This window comes from Oryctolagus cuniculus, chromosome 8 (genome assembly GCF_964237555.1).
Source record: "Oryctolagus cuniculus chromosome 8, mOryCun1.1, whole genome shotgun sequence".
Classification (NCBI taxonomy): Eukaryota; Metazoa; Chordata; class Mammalia; order Lagomorpha; family Leporidae; genus Oryctolagus; species Oryctolagus cuniculus.
The window spans coordinates 16,794,696-16,814,088 of record NC_091439.1 but is presented as its reverse complement, the minus strand read 5'-3'; the positions used below and the strand labels follow the sequence as shown (position 1 = coordinate 16,814,088).

General features: G+C 42.9%; 1 protein-coding gene across 5 annotated transcripts in view; it reads left to right on the top strand.

Moving 5' to 3' along the window:
* The window catches only part of ARHGAP10 (Rho GTPase activating protein 10), a 362,697-nt gene that overhangs the window by 184,404 nt on the left and 158,900 nt on the right, over nucleotides 1-19,393 (top strand). For all 5 annotated transcript variants that reach the window (XM_051819397.2, XM_070047462.1, XM_070047463.1 and 2 more), the window contains 2 exons: nucleotides 16,095-16,176; nucleotides 18,813-18,858. In XM_051819397.2, coding sequence (XP_051675357.2) covers nucleotides 16,095-16,176; nucleotides 18,813-18,858 — 128 coding nt within the window. The remainder of the gene's footprint in view (nucleotides 1-16,094; nucleotides 16,177-18,812; nucleotides 18,859-19,393) is intronic.

Below are 19,393 nucleotides of genomic sequence, written 5' to 3'. Positions count from 1 at the left end.
CAGCCCCATGGAGTTATTTTTATACATAAAAGATAATACTTCATAAGGAGACTCTTAGAACTGTAGAAGAATGCATTTTGTCATTAAATTACAAAAATTTATTTGAAAGGAAGCGATACAGACAGAGATCTTCCATCTACTGTTTGATTCTTGGGTGCTCACAACAGCCAGGCTGGGCCAGGCTGAAGCCGGGAGGGTGGACCACGGGCCTTCCTTGTGCATAGCAGGGACTCAAGTACTTGAGCCATCACCTGCTGCCTCCCAGAGAATGCGTTAGTGGGAAACAAATCAGAAGTAGAGCTGGGACTTGAACCCAGGCACTGTAATAGGGGATGTGGGTCTCGAGCAGTGCTTAATCACTGCACCTACATCTGCCCTTGGGGAGGAATTGAGAGGTGATCCGTTCTAGAGGTTTTTAGAGTACTTTATCGTGAGACGTTTCTTTCTGGTGAGATCTTATAGCTCTTTATATATCAGAAAGAGGAAGAAAAAGAGTTCCCTTACTCAGGACAGGGAGAGGGCCTGGGTCCCTACCCTTTCAGTTTCCATTTTTCTTGCAGAAATGACCAATTTACTTCTATTCCGACTCAGAACTTCTTTGTAGGACTTTGTGACAGGGTATCTAATGTAGTCTTCATGGTTGAAGGAATGCAGGCAGACAACCCAACAGCTCGATTGATAACTCAGGAGTTATCTGGAATTAGCTAGAATTCTCATATTCTAGGTGGGATGAATGGCATATGTGGAGGCCTAGGGACTGGAGAGGGCATGACCTTGAGCTCCTCAGAGACCTAGCATCATGGAGCAAAGACCTAGGGAGAGTGGGCGAGGAGATTTGAGATGGGAGCAAGGTCCTGAACTTGAGGTTTTCAAGTATAATCTGTTAAATGGCTTTTGTGCAGGGCCATGAATGTGTTTTTCAAAGCTCACTCTAGCAGAGTACACAAAGATTTGGAAGTGGTCAGAGTGGCTAAGAGTAAGTAGTTTCATGGAAGATATGGGGGCTGTGGATCTTTGTGAGAGCAGTGGAAATGGAGCTAGGGGGTTAGTGGGAAGGAGATTTTTAGAGAGAAACTTGATGTTGTAGGGTAGCATGAGGGGGATTCTGAGTTGAGCGACTACATGGTGCCCTTCACTAAGATGAGAGAGTAGGAGGAATGGGGTGTGTGTGAGGGTGGATGATGAACTCATACTTGGTCATGTTGGGTTGGACAGCTCCGGGTCCTTGGAAGGAGAAACCCAGCAGGAATTTGGTCCCCGGGCTTGGCAGCTGCCTCGGTGTTGGACTTGTCTTTCCCCTTCTGCCTCATGAAACTTGCGCATCCCTCGACTTCTGTGTCTGAACCGTTGAGGTTCTCCTCAGATCTCTTGGTCCTCCCCATTCCAGCAGCTGTTCTGTAAGCCTTGTCGTTTCTGTAGCTGTCTTTTCTCTTTGCCCGTCCGTGCGCATGGTTTCCGCATCAATGTGTCTCTCTCTACTCTGTTTTTCTTACCCTTTTCTGCATTTTGGAGCTGCTTTTGCAATCTCGAGCTTCTTGGGTAGGATATCTGCAATTCTAGTCTTCGTGCCATTCTTGCTCTTTGGAGTATTGCATTACACGATCCTTTTAGCCCTTTGCTTCTTAACTCCTCGCTATCCCCTCCTTCAGTCATGTTGGTTTTTCCCGTACCCCAGCTGTTCCTCTGCTCATTCCTTGACCTTGTCATGACAGGGAAGTACAATCCGTTTGTAATCTCAATTGCAAGACTTTGTTTCTGACACCATCTTTATCCTTCCATGCTCACTATTTTTTTTCTAGTAAGGACTCTTAGCTTCTCCAGTGAGGAGAAGTGGAGCCTGAGGTCTCTCGGCCCCTTGTGCTCGATCTTCCCTCCATAACTAGTCCCTGTCTCATTCTCAGTCATTTTAGTTGCTCGATTTTTAATTCCCTCAACTCCTTTGCTCTTTGCCTTCTTGATTATACTTGCTGTGCAGTCGGCTTCCGTTCTGCCTTCTGTCTTCCTCGAGATAGAGGCTGTGCCGTCCTCACTGGGATCACTTCACATTCAGGACCGTGACCCTCCAGTAGGCAGTTAATCCTAACCATGAATCAGTCTGTGTTTCCTTCGTTCATTCTCCCAGTTGATGAATGATTTTATATTTTCCTCTCCCTTCTGGCTTCTGATCCTGGTCCGCTTCCCTGATGACTTTACATGTCCTCTGCGGATGTGAAAGTAGAAGCAGTAACAGGAGCTCTTCCGCTGCCACACAGACCCACCTCCATCCTCAGTGCTCAGACACTCTGCCTTTTCTCTGCTACTCTGAGAGCTGTGTTCCTGTCTGAGGCCGACCCTCTGTTCACGTGTTTCCATCCCCTCTTCCCATGCTCTCCTCACTGCTCCAGGACACCCTCCAAACAACCCCTCTTTCCTGCTGACATTAGTTTTGCCTCCCTGCATCATACAAAATGCTCTTGTTTCATCCACCATGAGACAAAACAAAACAAAACAACAAAAAAAGCCCTACCACCACCAGCGACAAACTTGTGTTTTGTCTACACTTTCTTTCCTCCTATAAACAGCAAACGTTTTGCAAAACGCTGTTGGACTTGGGATCTCAAATTCCTTTCTGCCTCTTCCCCTTGGATTTCTCTCCATGCTGGCTTTGGCCGCTTTGACTGCCGCGGTTTTTATGAAGATCCCCCAGATGTCCACGTTACTGTGTCAGCAGTCAGTTCTCAGTGCTCATGTTCTCTGCCCGTGGCGTCCTCTGCTGTGGTTCGTTCCTCTCTCCTCCGTGATGCACTTGCTTCACGTGGTCCCAGGACATCACACCTCCCTGAGTTTGATCCTATCTCGCTGTTTTTTCTTTTCTTTTTTTTAATGCTCCATTGCCATTTCCTTGTTTCTAGATCCCCTGATGTTGGCGTTCTGTGGAGCTCAGTCCTTGACTCTTTCTGTTCGCACTCCCTTATGATCTTTTCCTGCTTCATGACTTTTAGTGTCATCTCTGTCATACTCTCAACGTTTGTCATCCCTGCCTGCATGTCTTCTCCGAGCTACAGGTTCTTTGACCCACATGCTTACACAGTATTGCTTCTGGGATGTCTGATAGGCCTTTCAGACAGCACAGTTATAGGGGATATTGGTTGGTTTTTGTGAATTTTCCAAAAATTCTTGGGAGGTATATTCTCTTTATGAAATCTGTCATTTTGTTTAAGTACATAAATTTAACCTAATTTTTTTCAAATGTAATACATGTGTACTATGTTAACTTTTCCTAAAGCTCTGGGGTTAGCTTGGATAAATACTTTCATTTATTTATGAAGAAAATTGCTGAAAATGTTTTCTTCATGAACTGGAGTCTTCAGGATAAAGCTACCTTTTTTTTTTTTTTTCCCCCTTTAAGCAATGCTTACAGATTTGGGTTTCTTTCTTCATCTCTAAACAGGGAAACATTTATTTCATTTGCTTTTTATCAGTGGGTAGTGTTTGGGAGTTGAGGGCTAGCCGCCCTCTTTTCCACCACCCCCAACTTGTCAATGAGTTGCAGTTGGCTGCCCATTTGGGGAACAAAAATAATGGGGAAGGGATGACTATACTGTGAGGTCTCTAATTCTGGGACGTCTGAGTCATTGTTTAGTGAAGAGTTTGAATGAGATAGGCTCTTGTCTATTTCCCTGATCTTGGCGAAGTAGACTACTAGGAATTATAAGCAGTTTGTTTCTTGTTTATTAGATTATACATTCCATGATGGTAGGAATTCAGTGTTCCTTAGTATTACTTGGTTCTGAAATACAGATGTAATGTGTTACATAGGTGGACATCCACCAAACTATTGCTGGATTACATGAAATTGAGCTGTCGCTCAGAAGTGACAGAACTGGGATTAGATTCAATCAAGCAGCTGTCAGTCACCCATCCTCCTCTGTGCCACAGCATGAGCTCCAGTGTTTCCACTGTGCTTAAAGTAAAATCAACACAGCCCGTCTTGAGGTCTGTGGGTGTTATGAGAGCATTTCTAATGGAGTTGTTCCAGAGTTCCTCTTGGGTACCTTCATATTGCAGCTTCACAGTTGGTGGCGCATGTTTAATATAAATGTATTTTGCCACATTTCCAAGTATCCATTTTCCTAAATCTCTTAGTTGGAAGAGCAGTCCAGGTAGTATTATGGCAGCAGGTGAGCCTTAATAAGTCGCACAGTGGATCTGGGCTTGCAGTTGATCCGAGTGGATATAAACCGAGAGCTTGCCTTTCGTTGCAGCATTAGTTCAGATTGCGTTTGGTGGCATGTAACAGACAATCTCAAAGCCAGGTGGCCTAAACAATGTCCAAGTTCATTTTTTTCTTATGTCTGCGAAGGTCAGAGACGGCCAGTGAGGCTGGATAGGGTGCTTCTCTATGTTAGATCCTGCTTCCTCTTGGGCTGGCTTGCTTTCCCTGATGTCTCTAGTCCAAGCTGCCTGCTCCCCTTTATCATAAAACACCTCCCCTGTGCTCACAAACTACTGTGCTGAGTACAGTTACCTGTTACACCTGGTCACAAGGGAGACTTTTGAGTCCTGAAATTGGGAAATTGCAATCTTTGGTATTCAGACATCCATGTGCCCTTCTAGTCCTGGGGGACTCTGTCAGTGAGAACAAAGTGGAGAAGGCTGATGGGAGGGAGAGGCCAACCAGCCATGATGGCTTTATCAGTGGTTAAGCAGATGGGTGCTTTTTTCCCTCCATCAGTTCAATGAAAGGTTCCTTTAATTTTATTGCCCTAGCAGAGAGTCAGTATCTAAGAACATATGTGAAGAACACCATGCAAATTCTGAAAATGGGACCCATGCAATGGGAGAGAATGCTTTTAAATTGTGTTATCTGATAAAGGACATGTTTTCAGAATATGTAAAGCACTTTTATAACTCAATAATAAGAGACAAAATTTTAAAAATAAGCAAAGAATATCTCTCCAGAGAATCTCAGCATGTGGTTAGTAAACTCCTGAAAAGATGCCTCATATTATTATGCATTAGGGAAATGCAAATCAAAACCATAGTAAAAATGCACAGATGAGAAATCAGACAATAATAAGTGTTGGCGAGGATGTGTAAAATTGGAACCTTCATACACCCAGGGTGGGGATTTAAAATGTTACAGTTGCTTTGGAAAGTGCTTTAATAGTTCTTAGAAAGTTAAACTTAGAGTTGAAATATGACTTAGAAGTTCTGTTCTTAGGTATATGTTCAAGAGTAGTGAACACATGTCTTCACAAAAATGTGAACACGAGAGTTCTTGCAGGTGATACTCATAATAACCCCAAAGTAACAACAACCTATCAGCTGGTGAGTGGATAAATAAAAGGTCTGTGCAATGAATGACTTAGCAATAACAAGGAAGAACTAGTCCATGCTACAATGTGCACGGACTTTGGGAATATTGTGTTAAGTGAAAGGAGCTGGTCTTCAAAGAGCATGTTGAACTTCTTATGTGATTCTGTATTTATGAAACGTCCAAAAAGAGGCAAATATACTTAGAGTAAATTAGTGGTTGTCAAGGTTTGGAGGGAAATGGGCAATGACTCCAGATTAGCTACAAGCCCTCCCACCCCGTCCCGGGGTGACAGAAATGTTCTAAAATTGATTTTGGTGATGGTTACACAAACCTGTGACTATCCTAACAGTTGTTGAAATGTGGGCCTTAAGTGGGTAAATTTTATGGTGTGATTTATATCACAGTAAACCTTTAACAAAGGAAACACTGTACAAATAAATACTGGAACTAAAATAAGGTCTTAAATGACTATAAACATTCCCTTCTACTTCACGCCAGCTACATTTCAAAAACCAGCAACTATCAAATGCTCTTGTCACTTGTGTTTGGTTGAAGAACTAGGAGTTTGTCTACTTGTTTTCTGTAGGGCCAGCTGTAGTCTGTCCGAGATGTAGCTTTTTTTCTTCCCGGAAGATGAAATGCCCCCCTCCCTGCTCCAACAGCTTTGTTACATAACCTGCTTTTTGCTTCATTGGCATGCTTGCCACATGCCACATTGTGCTGTGACCCCCCCTCCCCACGATTGCTTGATAAATAATTACCATTCTGTGAAGTTCTCCCACACATCACATTCAGGCACTGCTTAAAGAAAATGCATTTTGCTTTCATTAATCTGACATTTCAAAATTTATATTTAGTTTGATTTTTGCCTACTTCTGGTATGTCACTTGATGGCAAGATGCTTCTTTCTTTTATAACTCGTCCGTTTATATTTTCATGGTGGGATGATTGGAGATGGAAAGCACCTGTGTGTCGGTTTCTGCAGCACCAAGCACTGAGGGTGCTTTCACATTAGGAACTTGAGTCCCTACTAGGAGTCCCCAAAACATTTATGAAAAATGCATATAATGAAAAAAAAAGTTCAAATTCATTTTAAAAACCCACTGTGCACAGATTTCAAAAAAAATCCTTTTTTTTTTTTTTTTTTTTTTGCATCAAGATAAATGCTTACTTGAGAAGCAAAGAGAACAAGAATGAGAACAAGTGGGAGGGAGATGGAGAAATATCTTCTGTCTGTTGGTTCACTCCTCAAATGCTTGCAACTGTCCAGGCTGGGCTAGAGCTGGGAGCTAGGAGCGCAATCCTCTTCTCCTACTTGCTTGAGCCATCACTGCTGCTTCCCGGGTCTGCATTAGTGGGAGGCTCGGGTCAGGGTCTGGGGATTGAAGCTGGGCACTCTTAACTGCTAGGCTCAACACGAACTCCCAACATTTCTTTTTCTTTTCTTTTTAATTTGAAAGAGAGGGAGGAGGAGAGAGAGAGAAGGAAAAAAAAAAAAAAAGCTTGTGTGTGTGCTCCTATCTGCTGGTTCACTCACCAGATGTCTGAAACTGCTGGGGCTTTGAAGCCAGAAACTTGGACTTTGATCCAGGGCCCCCATGCAGGTGGTGGGGGCTGCATCACTGCTGCCTCCCAGGCTATGTGCTAGTGGGAAGCTGGGATTGGTAGCGGAAGTGGGACTGGAACCTAGGCACTCACTTGTAGGATGGGTGTCTGAACCTCTAGGTCAAAAGCCTATCTCCCAGCCTATCTTTTAATTACATTTTCCCTATGAGCCTTTTGAAGTACCTTCACATGTGTGTAGTACTGTACTATTTCTCATGGTAAGAGAGTGAGAGCGAGTTGCTTGAAGACGCCCATGAAGTTAGACTGAGTAACAATATTCACCCAACACTTTAGCTGTAGTAATGTTTGTAAATATTTGATGGTGCATTTCTTCTAGGCACCTAAACAATTGTTGACTGAGGTTGAGGTTGCAAGAGTAAGTCAGACGTGAAGAGGTCTGGTCTTGTGAGAACTCAGAGTAGGAAGATTGACAAAGAACAGGCAGTTCAGAGGTCTAAGGTTGCATCGAGTGGAGAAGCATCGAGGGGCGGGGCTGGCTGGGAAAGCTTGCTAGAGAAAGTGGTGACTCCTATAGAGATAGCACCCTTGAAACTGAAGGGAAAGGAAACCCAAAGCAAAAAGGAATTGCAGGAAGCTTTGAGAAAGTGTGTTGAGATAATCCTTTCGATTGGATCTCACCTGTGGGTGATTGTGCTACCCAGGAACATTTGGCAATAGATTGTCCTGTGGGGGTGTCGTGTGGGGGTGTGGGCTAGAGGAGGAGGGGTAGTTGCTGCTGCCATCTAATGGGTAGTAGGTAGCTGCATGTGCTGCTTAACATTCTGCCTTGCCCAGGCTGACCCACAGCTACGCGCCTGGTACAAAATGTCGGTGATGCCACTGTTGAGAAGTTCTGTGTTAAACTGTTTGGTAAGATAAAGACTCCAATACATTTTTTGGATTTGCATTCAGTAGAATTGTTTTGTTTTAGTTCATGTAAATACACATGCTTATTTCAATGAAAAAATATAACTAGCTTAATTTGGTTATAGTGTAGGTCGAGAAGGAAAGCTGGGATGAAAGGGGGCCTTGTGACTTTATTCCTTTGTGGACAGCGAGTTGTTCAAGACTTCTAAGATTCCAGTGGAGAGAGAATAGGATAGGAAATTATTTTTTACATAATTGAATTGGAATTGGTAGAATACGATTTGGGTAGAATTAGAAACAGTATTTTTTGTATATAAAGATTGCTGTGATTTTATGAACCATAAGATTTTGCCCTAAAGATGACACTATTGATAATGATGCATTGAAAGTCACATTGATATTGGTTCCCACAGTTAAATGAAGCCCAAGTATGTATGTATTAAGTATTACTTTCTTGGTGACACATAAAAAGGGTGCAAATTTATAGGGTATGGTGAGCTGGAACCTTTCAAAATCTTTATTGTTATCTGTCGTCACCCTACCATGCAGTAGAACATCAAAGCTTCTTCTCCCATCAACTTAGTACCCATTGATCCAAGTTTCTTCACTCTTCCCTTTCCCCTGCGATCCACAGCCTCTGATATCAACCATTCTGTTCTCATCTTCAGTGAGATCAACTTTCTAGGATTCCCTATTTTTATAGTGTGTACCGAAGGACATTGGAGGGTGGTCTACAGGTACATTTTTAGCTTCTGTGAATAAAGCCAAAGTGAAAAATTTTGTACAGAGATTTTTGTAGACACACATTATTTGTCTTGGGTAAATACCTTAAAGGGGGATTGCTTGGTTTATGTTATGTTTGATATTTTTTAGGAAATTGAATATTCTGAAGTAATTGTACTCTCACTAGCGTTGTGTGAGAGTCCAGTTGCCCGCCCCTCTGCCCTCCCTCCCTTCCTTCCTTCTTCCTTTCTTTCCTCCCCTCCCCTCCCCTCTCCTTCCCTCCCTTTTTCCCTTTCCTTCCCTCTTTCCCTTCCTTCCGTCCTTCCTTGGAAAGCAGAGGTGGAGAGGGAGAGAAAGGTCTTTCATCCATTGGTTCACTTCCCAGATGGCCTACAACAGCCAGATCTGGGCCACGTCAAGGACAGGAGCTTCTTCTGGGTCTCCCACGTGGGAGCAAGGGACTAAGCTGTTGGGCCATCCTCTGCTGCCTTCCCAGGAACATTAGCTAGGAGCTGGGACTCAAACTAGCACCCATATGGAATGCTGATGCTACAGGCAGTGGCTTAACCCACTATGCCACAGTGTGGGTTGCAGCTCTTTTTTCTTATCCAAGTTTGATCATGTTAATCTTTATCCTTTTAGTCATTCATGAATTATTGGCCATTTGTATTTCTTCTGTTGTGAAGTGTGTAGTGAAGTCCTTTGCGCATTTAAAAAAAATTCTGTTTGTTATTGAATTATGGGAATTCTTTGTATATTCTGGATATAGACCTTTCACTAGCTATATTAATTGTAAATACATTCTCCAACTTGTGGCTTGCCTATTAATTTTCTTTTTATTCCCCCAGAAACCTTTTATTTAAGGAATATAAACTGCATTTCATAAATACATCTTTAGGAATATAGTGATTCTTTCCACCATACCTGCCCTTCCACCCACACTTCCACCTCTCATCCTCCTCCCTCTCCTATTCCCATTCTTATTTCTTATTAAGATCTATCAATTAACTTTAAACACATATGATTAACTATATTAAGTAAAGAGTTCAGCAAGTTGTATGAAGAAAAAAATGTTCCTCAACAGTTGAGACAGGGCTGTTCAAACTCATTGCATCCTGAAGTGTTAATTTAACTTCTATAGATTCCCTTTTAGGTGCTCTATTAGTTATCATAGATCAGGGATCCTTTTGGGATTTGGGACTTGTGTATTTCACTAAGTATGATGTTTTCCAGTTGTATGCATTTTGTTGCAAATGACAGGACTTCATTATTTTAAAAAAATAATTTTACTGCTGTGTATTATTCCATGGTGTACATATCCCATAATTTCTTTATCCAATCTTCACTTTACAGGCATTTGGGTTGATTCCATATTTTTTTTTTTGTAAGATTTATTTATTTATTTATATGTCAGAGTTACACACAGAGAGAAGGAGAGGTAGAGGCAGGGGATGGAGGGGGAGGTCTTCCATCCACTGGTTCACTCCCCAACTGGCTGCAATGGCCGGAGCTGTGCCACTCTGAAGCAAGGAGCTTCTTCCGGGTTTCCCACATGGGTGCAGGGGCCCAAGGAGTTGAGCCATCTTCTACTGCTTTCCCAGGCCATAGCAGAGAGCTGCATCAGAAGTGGAGCAGCCGGGACTTGAACCAGTGCCCATATGTTGGCGCTGCAGGCAGTGGCTTTACCTGCTTTACTGGCCCGATTCCATGTCTTAGCTATTGTGAATTGAGCTGCAATAAACATGGAGGTATATGTTTATATATGCTGATTTCATTTCTCTTGGGTAAATTCACAGAAGTGGGGTGGCTGGGTCATATGGTAGGTCTATATTCTATTTCTGAGGTTTCTCCAGGATGGTCCAGTATTCCACAGTGGCTGAACCAGTTTAGATTCCCACCTACAGGAGATTAGGGTGTATTTTTCCCGACATCATCCCCAGCATTTGTTGCTTGTTGATTTCTGTATATGGTGGTTTTGATTTGTATTTCCCTGACAATTAGTGATACTGAACATTTTTTCATGTGCCTGTTGGCCACTTGGGTTTCCTCTTTTTAAAAATGCCTGTTTTAGTCCTTTGCCTATTTCTTAACTGGGTTGTTTTGCTCTTGTTGAGTTTCTTGATCTCTTTATATATTGTGGTTGTTAATTCTTTTTCAGTTGCATAGTTTGTAAATAATTACTCCTATTCTGTCAGCTGCCTCTTCACTTTGCTGAGTGTTTCTTCTGCAGTATAGAAGATTCTCAATTTGATGTAATCCCATTTGCTAATTTTGGCTTTGATTGCCTGTTTCTCTGAAGTCTTTTCCAAGAACTCTTTGCCTATGCTAATGTCCTGCAGGCTTTCCCCAGTGTTCTCTATTTGATGGTATCAGGTTATAGATTCAGGCCTTTAATCCATTTTGAGTAGATTTTTGTGTGAGGTGTAAGGTAGGGGTCTAGCTTCATACTTCTACATATAAGATCCAATTTTCCCAGCACCATTTGTTAAAGAGACTGCTCCAGAGATTAACTTTTGTACCTTTGTCAAAGATAAGTTTGTTGTAGATGCATGGGTTGATTTCTGGATTCTGTTCTATTGGTCTAACCATATGTTTTTGTACCAGTAGCAGGCTGTTTTGATTATAATTGCCCTGTGTGTATATCTTGAAATCTGGTATTGTGATGCCTCAGGCTTTGTTTTTGTTGTATAAGATTGCTTTAGCTCTTCCAGATCTCCAATTGCTCCAATAGGCACCAATTGCTATAAACTTTCCTCTTAAAACTGCCTTTGCTATATCCCATAAATTTTGATATGTTATACTGTCATCTGCATTTGTTTCTAAAAATTTGTTTATCTCTTTTCGTTTCTTCAATGACTCACTATTCATTCAGGAGCATGTTGTTCAGTTTCTGTGTGTTTGCATATGTCCTATAGATTATTTTTTTAATTTTAATTTTTTAAAAAGATTTATTTGACAGTTACAAAGGAGAGAAGGAGAGGCAGAGAGAGAGAGAGAGGTCTTCTATCCGATGGTTCACTCCTCAATTGGCTGCAATGGCCAGAGCTGTGCCAATCTGAAGCCAGGAGCCAGGAGCTTCTTTTGGGCCATCTTCCACTACTTTCCCAGGCCATAGTAGAGAGCTGGATCAGAAGTGGAGCAACTGGGATTCAAAACAGTGCCCATATAGGATGCTGGTGCCACAGGCAGCAGCTTGTACTCACTACGCCATAGTGCTGGCTCCTCTATGGATTCCTGAATTGTTGATTTCTAGCTTCATTCCATTGTAATTAGAGAATATGCATGGTATGACTTCGATGTTTTTGAATTTGCTGAGACTTGCTTTATGGCCTAGCTTGTGGTCTATCCTAGAGAAAGTTCCATGCACTGGTGAGAAAAATGTGTATTCTGCAAAATGTAGGGCAAAGAGTTCTGATGATATCTATTAGGTCTATTTAGTCTGTAGTGTTGATTAACTGATATTTCTTTTCTGATTATCTGTCAGGTTGATCTGTCCATTGCTGAAAATGGAGTATTGAAGCCTCCCATTACTTTTGTATTGGAGTCTTTGTCTCTCTTTAGATCCATTGACATTTCTTTTAAATAGCCAGGTGACCTGTTATTAGGTGCATATACATTTACATTAGTCACATCTTCCTTTTGACCTGATCCTTAATCATTACATAGTGTCCTCCTTCATCTCTTTAAATAGTTTTTGTGTTAAAGTCTATTTTGTCTCATATTAGGATGGCTACCCCAGCTCTTTTTTTGGTTTCTGTTAACATGGAATATCTGTTTCTATCCTTTCACTTTCAGTCGACATGTATCTTTGTTGGTGAGAGGTGTTTCTGAAGGCAGCAAATAGATGGATTTTGTTTTTTAATTCATTCAGGCAGTCTGTGTCTTATAACTAGAGAGTTGAGACCATTTACATTCAAGGTGACTATTGATAACTAACAATGTTGCCCTGCTATTTTCCCATAAATGTTCCTATTGTTTATTTTGGATTTCCTTTGTACTTCTGGGAGATTTTCTGCCTTCACCTTCTTTCATAGTGATGATAGTGTTTCTGTGTGTAGCGCATCTTTAAGCATCTTTGGTAACTCTTGATGAGTGGTGACAATTCTTTTAATTTCTGTTAGTTATGGAAGGTCTTTGTTTCACCTTCATTCATAAATGAGAGCTTTGCAGGGTACAGTATTCTGGGTTCACAGCTTTTTTCTCTTAAATTTTGAATATATATCACCATTCTCCAAGCCTGTAAGGTTTCTGATGAGAAGTCAGCTGTGAGTCTAATTGGAGATCCTCTGAAAGTAACCTGGCATTTCTCTCATTTATATTTTAGAATCTTTTCTTTGTTTTACTGTGGAGAGTTTGACTATAATGTGTCGTGGTGAAGCTCTTTTCTAATCATGTCTGTCAGGAGTTCTGTGTGCTTCCTGTACTTTGACGACCTTTTTTCCCCTCCAAACTAGGGAAGTTTGCTGTAATTATTTCACTAAAAAGGCCTTCTAATCGATTCTCTTTCCATGCCTTCAGGAACTCCTAGGACCCTTATGTTCAGTCATTTGTTAATATCCTGTGAATCTCTGACATTGTTTTTTAGTTTTCTAATTTATTCTATTTTTTTGGTCTGATTATATAATTTTTTATATTTATGTATTTTTATTCTGTGGAATTATTCATTTCCAATATTATGTTTTGATTTCTCTTTAGAATCCCAATTTCTTGGGGAAAAATGTCATTCATGTAATGTGTGTACTTCTTTAGTTCATGAATCTGCTTCTGATTACTTCTAAGTAATCCTATGATCAATTTTTTTGAATTTCATTTCTGGCATTTTATCAATCTCTTCATCCTCTCATTCTAGTATTTAAATATTGTGTTCTTTTGGACATGTCATGTTGCCTTCTTTATTGTTTCTTCAGTTGTTCCATTTATTATTAGGCATTTATGGTAATACTGTTTTTTTTTTTTTTTTTTTTTTTTTGGGAGGGGCCCTGTGATGGCTTTTGTCTTTGGACTGTGTGTCTGTGGCTTAGTGGAGTGTCGGCTCTTTCAGTGAATACCCAAAAGTGTGTGCTGGATGTGGTCGGGGAGCTCTGGTCAGTGCTCCAGGGTGAGGGGAGTGTCCGGGGTGATGGCCACGTTGGGCATGGTAAATCTCTAATCAGAGAGTAGGTTCTGCTCTGTTGGAATATTCTCACGCTCACCTCCTCTCCCCAGGAGACTAGTGCCTGGGTGCCGAGACCAGTGCCTGGGTGCTGTCACAAGAACTGTGCAAAGGATCCATGCAGTTCTTGGTGTGAACACAGATCCTGCTACAATGACCCTCACCAGGGACTCAGGGAGCCCTGAGCATGTTGAGCCCCCCACAGAGACTGCTCAAAGACCCAGCCACCCTCTGCGCCCTCCCACACAGCCACAATGTTTTCACAGTCCTGGCATACAAGGCATCCACAATAAAGAGCTTCCAGCTCCCTGTCAATTCTCCCAGCCAGATTCAGGCATCTCTTCTTGGCTGGTTGCTGGGCACACAGCCACAAACTGGTGCAGCTGTTACTTATATCCAAAATGGTGCCCGCTCTCTTGGCTGGTTACAGGGTGCTGGTACCAGGTGGTCAGGGAGAGAGAAACGTGCCCCCATATTTTTCCCCCTCTAGATTGGCAGGTACACTGTCTCCTACAGGGCTCCAAGTCAGGCCCATGCCTGACTCTTTGCTCAGCTTTATCTCCAGAGGCTTGGGCTGCTGCAGTCTGATCTCACCTCACTCTAAAGCTGGTGCTGAGGCTCTTGGCTGCTGGGGTCCCGAGCTGTGCACATCCGCATCCTCCATGTAGGTCCACAGTGTCCCTCTAATTTGCGTGGAGTTTCCTCTGGAGTGTTCTCCCCAATTCTTCCCTGAGATTGCAGTCTCTCCACGTTTTTAAAACTATCTTCCCCTAGACTAGAGCAGTAAGCTCCCTCTCTATTCTGCATCTTCAACAGTAAAATCTGAGTGTCAGTTTTCATAACAGTATCCTTTGATGAGATGAACATTTTAATACGGATGTTGAATTTATCAATTTACAAATTTTATTGGTACAGCATATTGCTCTAAGAAATCTTTATCTACCATAGGGTTATAAAGAAATTTACCATGTTTTTCTGTGACAGCTTTGTAATTAGTGTATAATTTATGAAGAGTTTTGTATGATATCAGGTAGTTGGGTTGAGGTTTATTTTGTTCTCATTTGTATAGCCTCTTTTTCTTTTTTTAAGATTTTTTATTTAAAAGGGACAGTTATAGACAGGGAGGGAGGGATAGAGGGAGAGAGGGAGAGAGAGAGAATGAACGAGCAAGTACTATTGTCCATTTGCTGCTTTACTCCCCAAATGGCCCAAAGGCTAGGATTGAGCTAGGCTGTTGCTAGGAGTCTGGAACTCCACCCAGATCTCCGACATGGGTGGCAGGGACCCAAGCACTTGGGCCATCTGCTGCTTTCTCAGTCGCCTTAGCAGACAGCTGGATCAGAAGTGGGAAGTGGAGCAGCTGGGATAAGAGCTGGTATTCATGTGGATGCTGTTGTCGAAGGTGGCAGCCTAACCTGCTGTGCCACAGTGCTGCTCCCAGATATCCTGTGGTTCTGGCACCATTTGTTGATAGACTTTCTGCTCATTTAGTTTTTGTGATTGCAGAGTTGTATGGTAAGAGTATGTTTGCTTTTGTAAGAGACCACCCAACTGTCCCCCGAAGTATCTGGCAGTTTGTACTGCCAGCAACAGTGACTGAGTTGTTGTTGCTCTACTTCCTCATCTACGTTGAGTGTCATGAGTGTTTTGGATTTTGGCCATTCTGATGGGATGTGGTAGTGTCTAGTTTTAATTTGCATTTTCCTAATGACACATGATGGGGGAGCAGCTTGTCTTGGGCTTATTTCGCATCTGAATATCCATGCACATCTGGCACACATCCCAGCAGTTCCACTTCTGGGCATAAACTCAGAAGGATGAAAGCAAGGTCTTGAATAGGTACTCGTATGTCATGCTCATAGCAGCATTATTCATCATAGCCAAAAGGTGGAAGCAACTCAGGTGTTCTGGATGTATGAATGGATACTCAAAATGTGGTATGTACGTGTAATGGAATATTATTCCAGCTTCAAAAGGAAGGAGATTCTCACCCATTGCTGCAACATGGATGAACTTTGAATAAACTGTGCAGAGTGAAATAAGCCAGTCAAAAAGAGAGCAGTCCTGTCTGATTCTACTTCCATATAATACCAGGGTTAGTGTACTTCATAAACACGGGAAGTAGAATGCTGGTTTCCAGGGGCTGGGGAGAGGGAGGATGGGGAGTTAGTGTTGCATGGGTGCAGAGCTTTGTTATTGCAAGATGAGAAAGATGTTCTTGATATGGTTGGTGGTGATGGTTGCATGACAATGTAAATACATTTAATGCTAGTGAACAATACCTTTAAATATGGTTAAGTTGTTAATTTTATGTTGTTTGTATTTTACCGCAGTTAAGAATGAAACACAGTAACGACTGTATCATCTCATTACAACTTGAGGAAACAGGAGAGCAGCTCTTGTTGTAGGTGGCAGTGGGTAACCTGATGCATTCCTGGTGTCTTTCAGGCCTGGCGTTGCGCTGACCATGCAGGCGTTTTCAGAAGAGGAGAGGAAGCAGTGGTTGGAAGCTCTGGGTGGAAAAGAAGCTGTAAGAATAACCAGTGGCTGAGCTTTATTTCAAGTCCTTCAGAGTCGCCCTGTGTTCGTTCTTGCTATTTGTGCTTGATAGTATTTGAGAAAAGCTCCCTGCTGCAGCTGGTATTGGAATTCCTCGTGGAAGCATTCAGCATTCTTGTAATTTGGCTTGGGGTAGCAGCCGCACACGTCAGATGGGTGTATCATTAGTTTTTATTTCTGATTTCTCTCGACTCTGCTGCTCCGATTTGCTTTCCTTGAGGAAGGCATCCGAGTTCTCAGTTTCTTCTTTCCTCCCTAATGGTACTTTGGGTGAGGAGCGCAGTAAATGCTGGCAGTGTGTTCATCTCAGCAGAGATGAGGCAGTGTCACAAGTGGCTGCTGTAATTATTTTGCTTGATTTAATGATTTATGGTTTAGTCTAGTGGTTTCCAATATGCAGGGTGATGTAGCCTCAGTGAATGGGCCTCTGTATCAGATTGGTTTGAATAATGAAGTAAAGATAGTGATACGCATTGGGATACACTGGGTTCATTCTGTTTGCCACTTGATTCAAGCATTAATTTCATTTTGGTAGACTTGTGGTGTTTGGGAGTTGAGAATTTGATAGCTCATGTATTCAATTGGGGATTTAGTGAGGATAATTATAGAAACTACCACAGAACGAATTTAAATAAACTCTGCTTAAAGTATTATGACTCAAAATAAACTAGCAGGGCAGGTGCCAGGTGAGCGTCTCTGGAAGGAATTAGCCATTTTAGTAGGGGTGAAAGAAACAGAAAGAGCATGGTGGGAGAAGTGGGATTGGAATTACATGCAGCAAGAGGAGAGCGGTTTCCCAATGGAGCTTATGAAGTGGGCAAAAGATGTACTTAGCTGGTGCTAACAGAGAAAACCCTGTGGGACTGTAGGACATGGGGACAGTGAACTGAGTCCCCACCGTGTGCAGTGTCTTGATTTGGCATTTGACAGGTGAAAACTCACATGAATGCTTTTGAAAAACAGATGCTGTGCAGGGGGAGTAAATCATCCTCACAAATAAAGCAGTGATCAGATTTCTGAGTCGCATTACTGTAATTGAGCTGTATTTAGATGACATAGTTTTATTTCCGTTTATTCCTGGTTTGTCCTTAAAATTTCTAGCTGGGAGTTACGAGTCCTTACAGTGTATGTGCTTACTGAGATGTGAAGTGGATTATCCTGATCCTTTTTAGTGAAGGCAGTGTGCTTAAACTGGGAGGTGTGTCCCCAGAGTTTCAAGAAGCGCTTTGGAAGGTGAGTTTGCATAGCTGAAAAGATCATGTGATTGAGTCACTTCTCCATTAGAGTAAGAGCCAAATACTGAACTCAGACACGCCCACAGAGGCAGGGCTGCACAGTTTATTTGGGGACAGTTAGAGTGTTGCTTTTTCATAGGTGCTGTGTGCCTTGCAGATGCTGGGCGAGCAGCTGGAATTCCTAGAGGCTGCTCAAAGCGATCCCTGGGCTGTTTGAGAGGTAGCTGTTTAAAGCATGGGCAGAGACAGCTATCACTGTCTTAAGCAAATACCAGATGTTAGGACTGGCTGTGGAAAAATAGGCTTCATCTTTCTGGTGAGCAGGCGGCAGTGTCTTTGTCCTCTGTAGCTGGAAGGTTGGACATTTCTACTTCCCGTAAACTCTCAGGACACTCTGTAGCGACCATGGCCCCTGCGTGTTACTTTTGCTGGTTGGACGTACCTCTGGGAGAGTGAAGAGCCTCTCAGATGTGCTCCATGCTGCCTATGTTTGCATCAGAACTCCTGATACTGCGCAAGAGCAGAGAGAACCTTGCACTGTTTCTTTGCACGCTTGCTTCTGACACCAGATGTGTGGGTGTTCTCTTGCATCCAAGTCTCTTATGCCAGTTGGGTGTCCTACAGTTTGTTCAGTCCAGCTCTGACAGGGGTTGCCTGGAGTTAGCATCAGACCCCACAGCTGAAGGGCCCAGGCCCCCAGGGCTGTCCCTGTTTGAATTGCTGAGCACAAGGCTGCTGTCCACTACTGGGGATGCCCACAGGCTTCCCCTGTAGGTTCAGTAATTTGTGAGAAAGGCTTGCAGAACTCAGGGGAAACATCTCGCTTGCATGTCTTGATGTATCATGGAGGAGCCAACTCAGGAACAGCCAGATGGAAGAGCCACATGGGGTAGCGTGTGGCACGAGGGTTGGGTGGGCACACACAGCTTCCCTTTGTGGGAGCGCCATCTTCCCAGCTGCCCCATGTGTGCACCAACCTAGAAGCTCATCAGATTTCATTGCTTCAGATTTTCTGGAGCTGTCTCCAGCTCACCCCCAGAGAGGTGCGAGGGTGGGACTGGAAGTGCCAGCCCTCCAATCACTTGATCCTTCTGATGCTCAGCCTTGCTCTGAGCCTGTCTCAGGATCCTGTGCTAAGACTACTCATGGTGTTAACTCACATGTGACCAGAAAGGACTTCAGTGACTCGTAAAATCCAAGGATGCAGGCATCCTGTGCCCAGAAAGCAAGGACCAAGACCAAGTATGTCTCTCAGGGACCATGATCCAATGTCAGATTCATAAAAATGTATTTTTTACGTGGTCCTCATTGTGCCTACTTGAATCATTTTCACTGATTTGTTAAAAATACTCTTCCTTTTCTCTTTCACTAGCTGTTCCATAGTTTTAATAGAGCCATCGTCCCAAGACCGGAAGGAAGTAAGTACAAATTTATAAAAACGAGCGTTCCTTTCTCTTTTCCACGTGTTAGCTTTTGCCGATCACTAACGTGCTGCTGTTCCTGGGGACTTGGTTGGCACCTGCTCTGCGCTGGTCCTCCGTTGCCTGTGTTCTGTCTTAGCCCCTGGGGACTGCCTCGGAGTTCCCGGGGCTGCTGCAGCCCTCACCAAGCTTTCCCAGTTCTGAGCTTCTCTGAGTCTTGCTCTGCAAAAACCTAGACACGTTCTCTACAATTCACTTTTTGTATCTTTTTAAAGCCGTAAATAATCACCTAAGAGTTTCAGGCACCCAGCGTCCAGCTGGCCTGGTGGCAGAGTCGCATGCACCCCTGGACTCAGGTCTTTGTTCCCTGTCCCTCGTATTCTTTCCCCACATAGTCTCAGAATGCTGGCTGTCATTGTGACTTGGAAAATAGCGTTGAGATAACAACTCTCAAGGATCTTCATATGCACACGGTCTGTCTTTGAGGGAAAAAAATACCTGCTAGTTTTGCACTCTCATTGTTACTGAGATG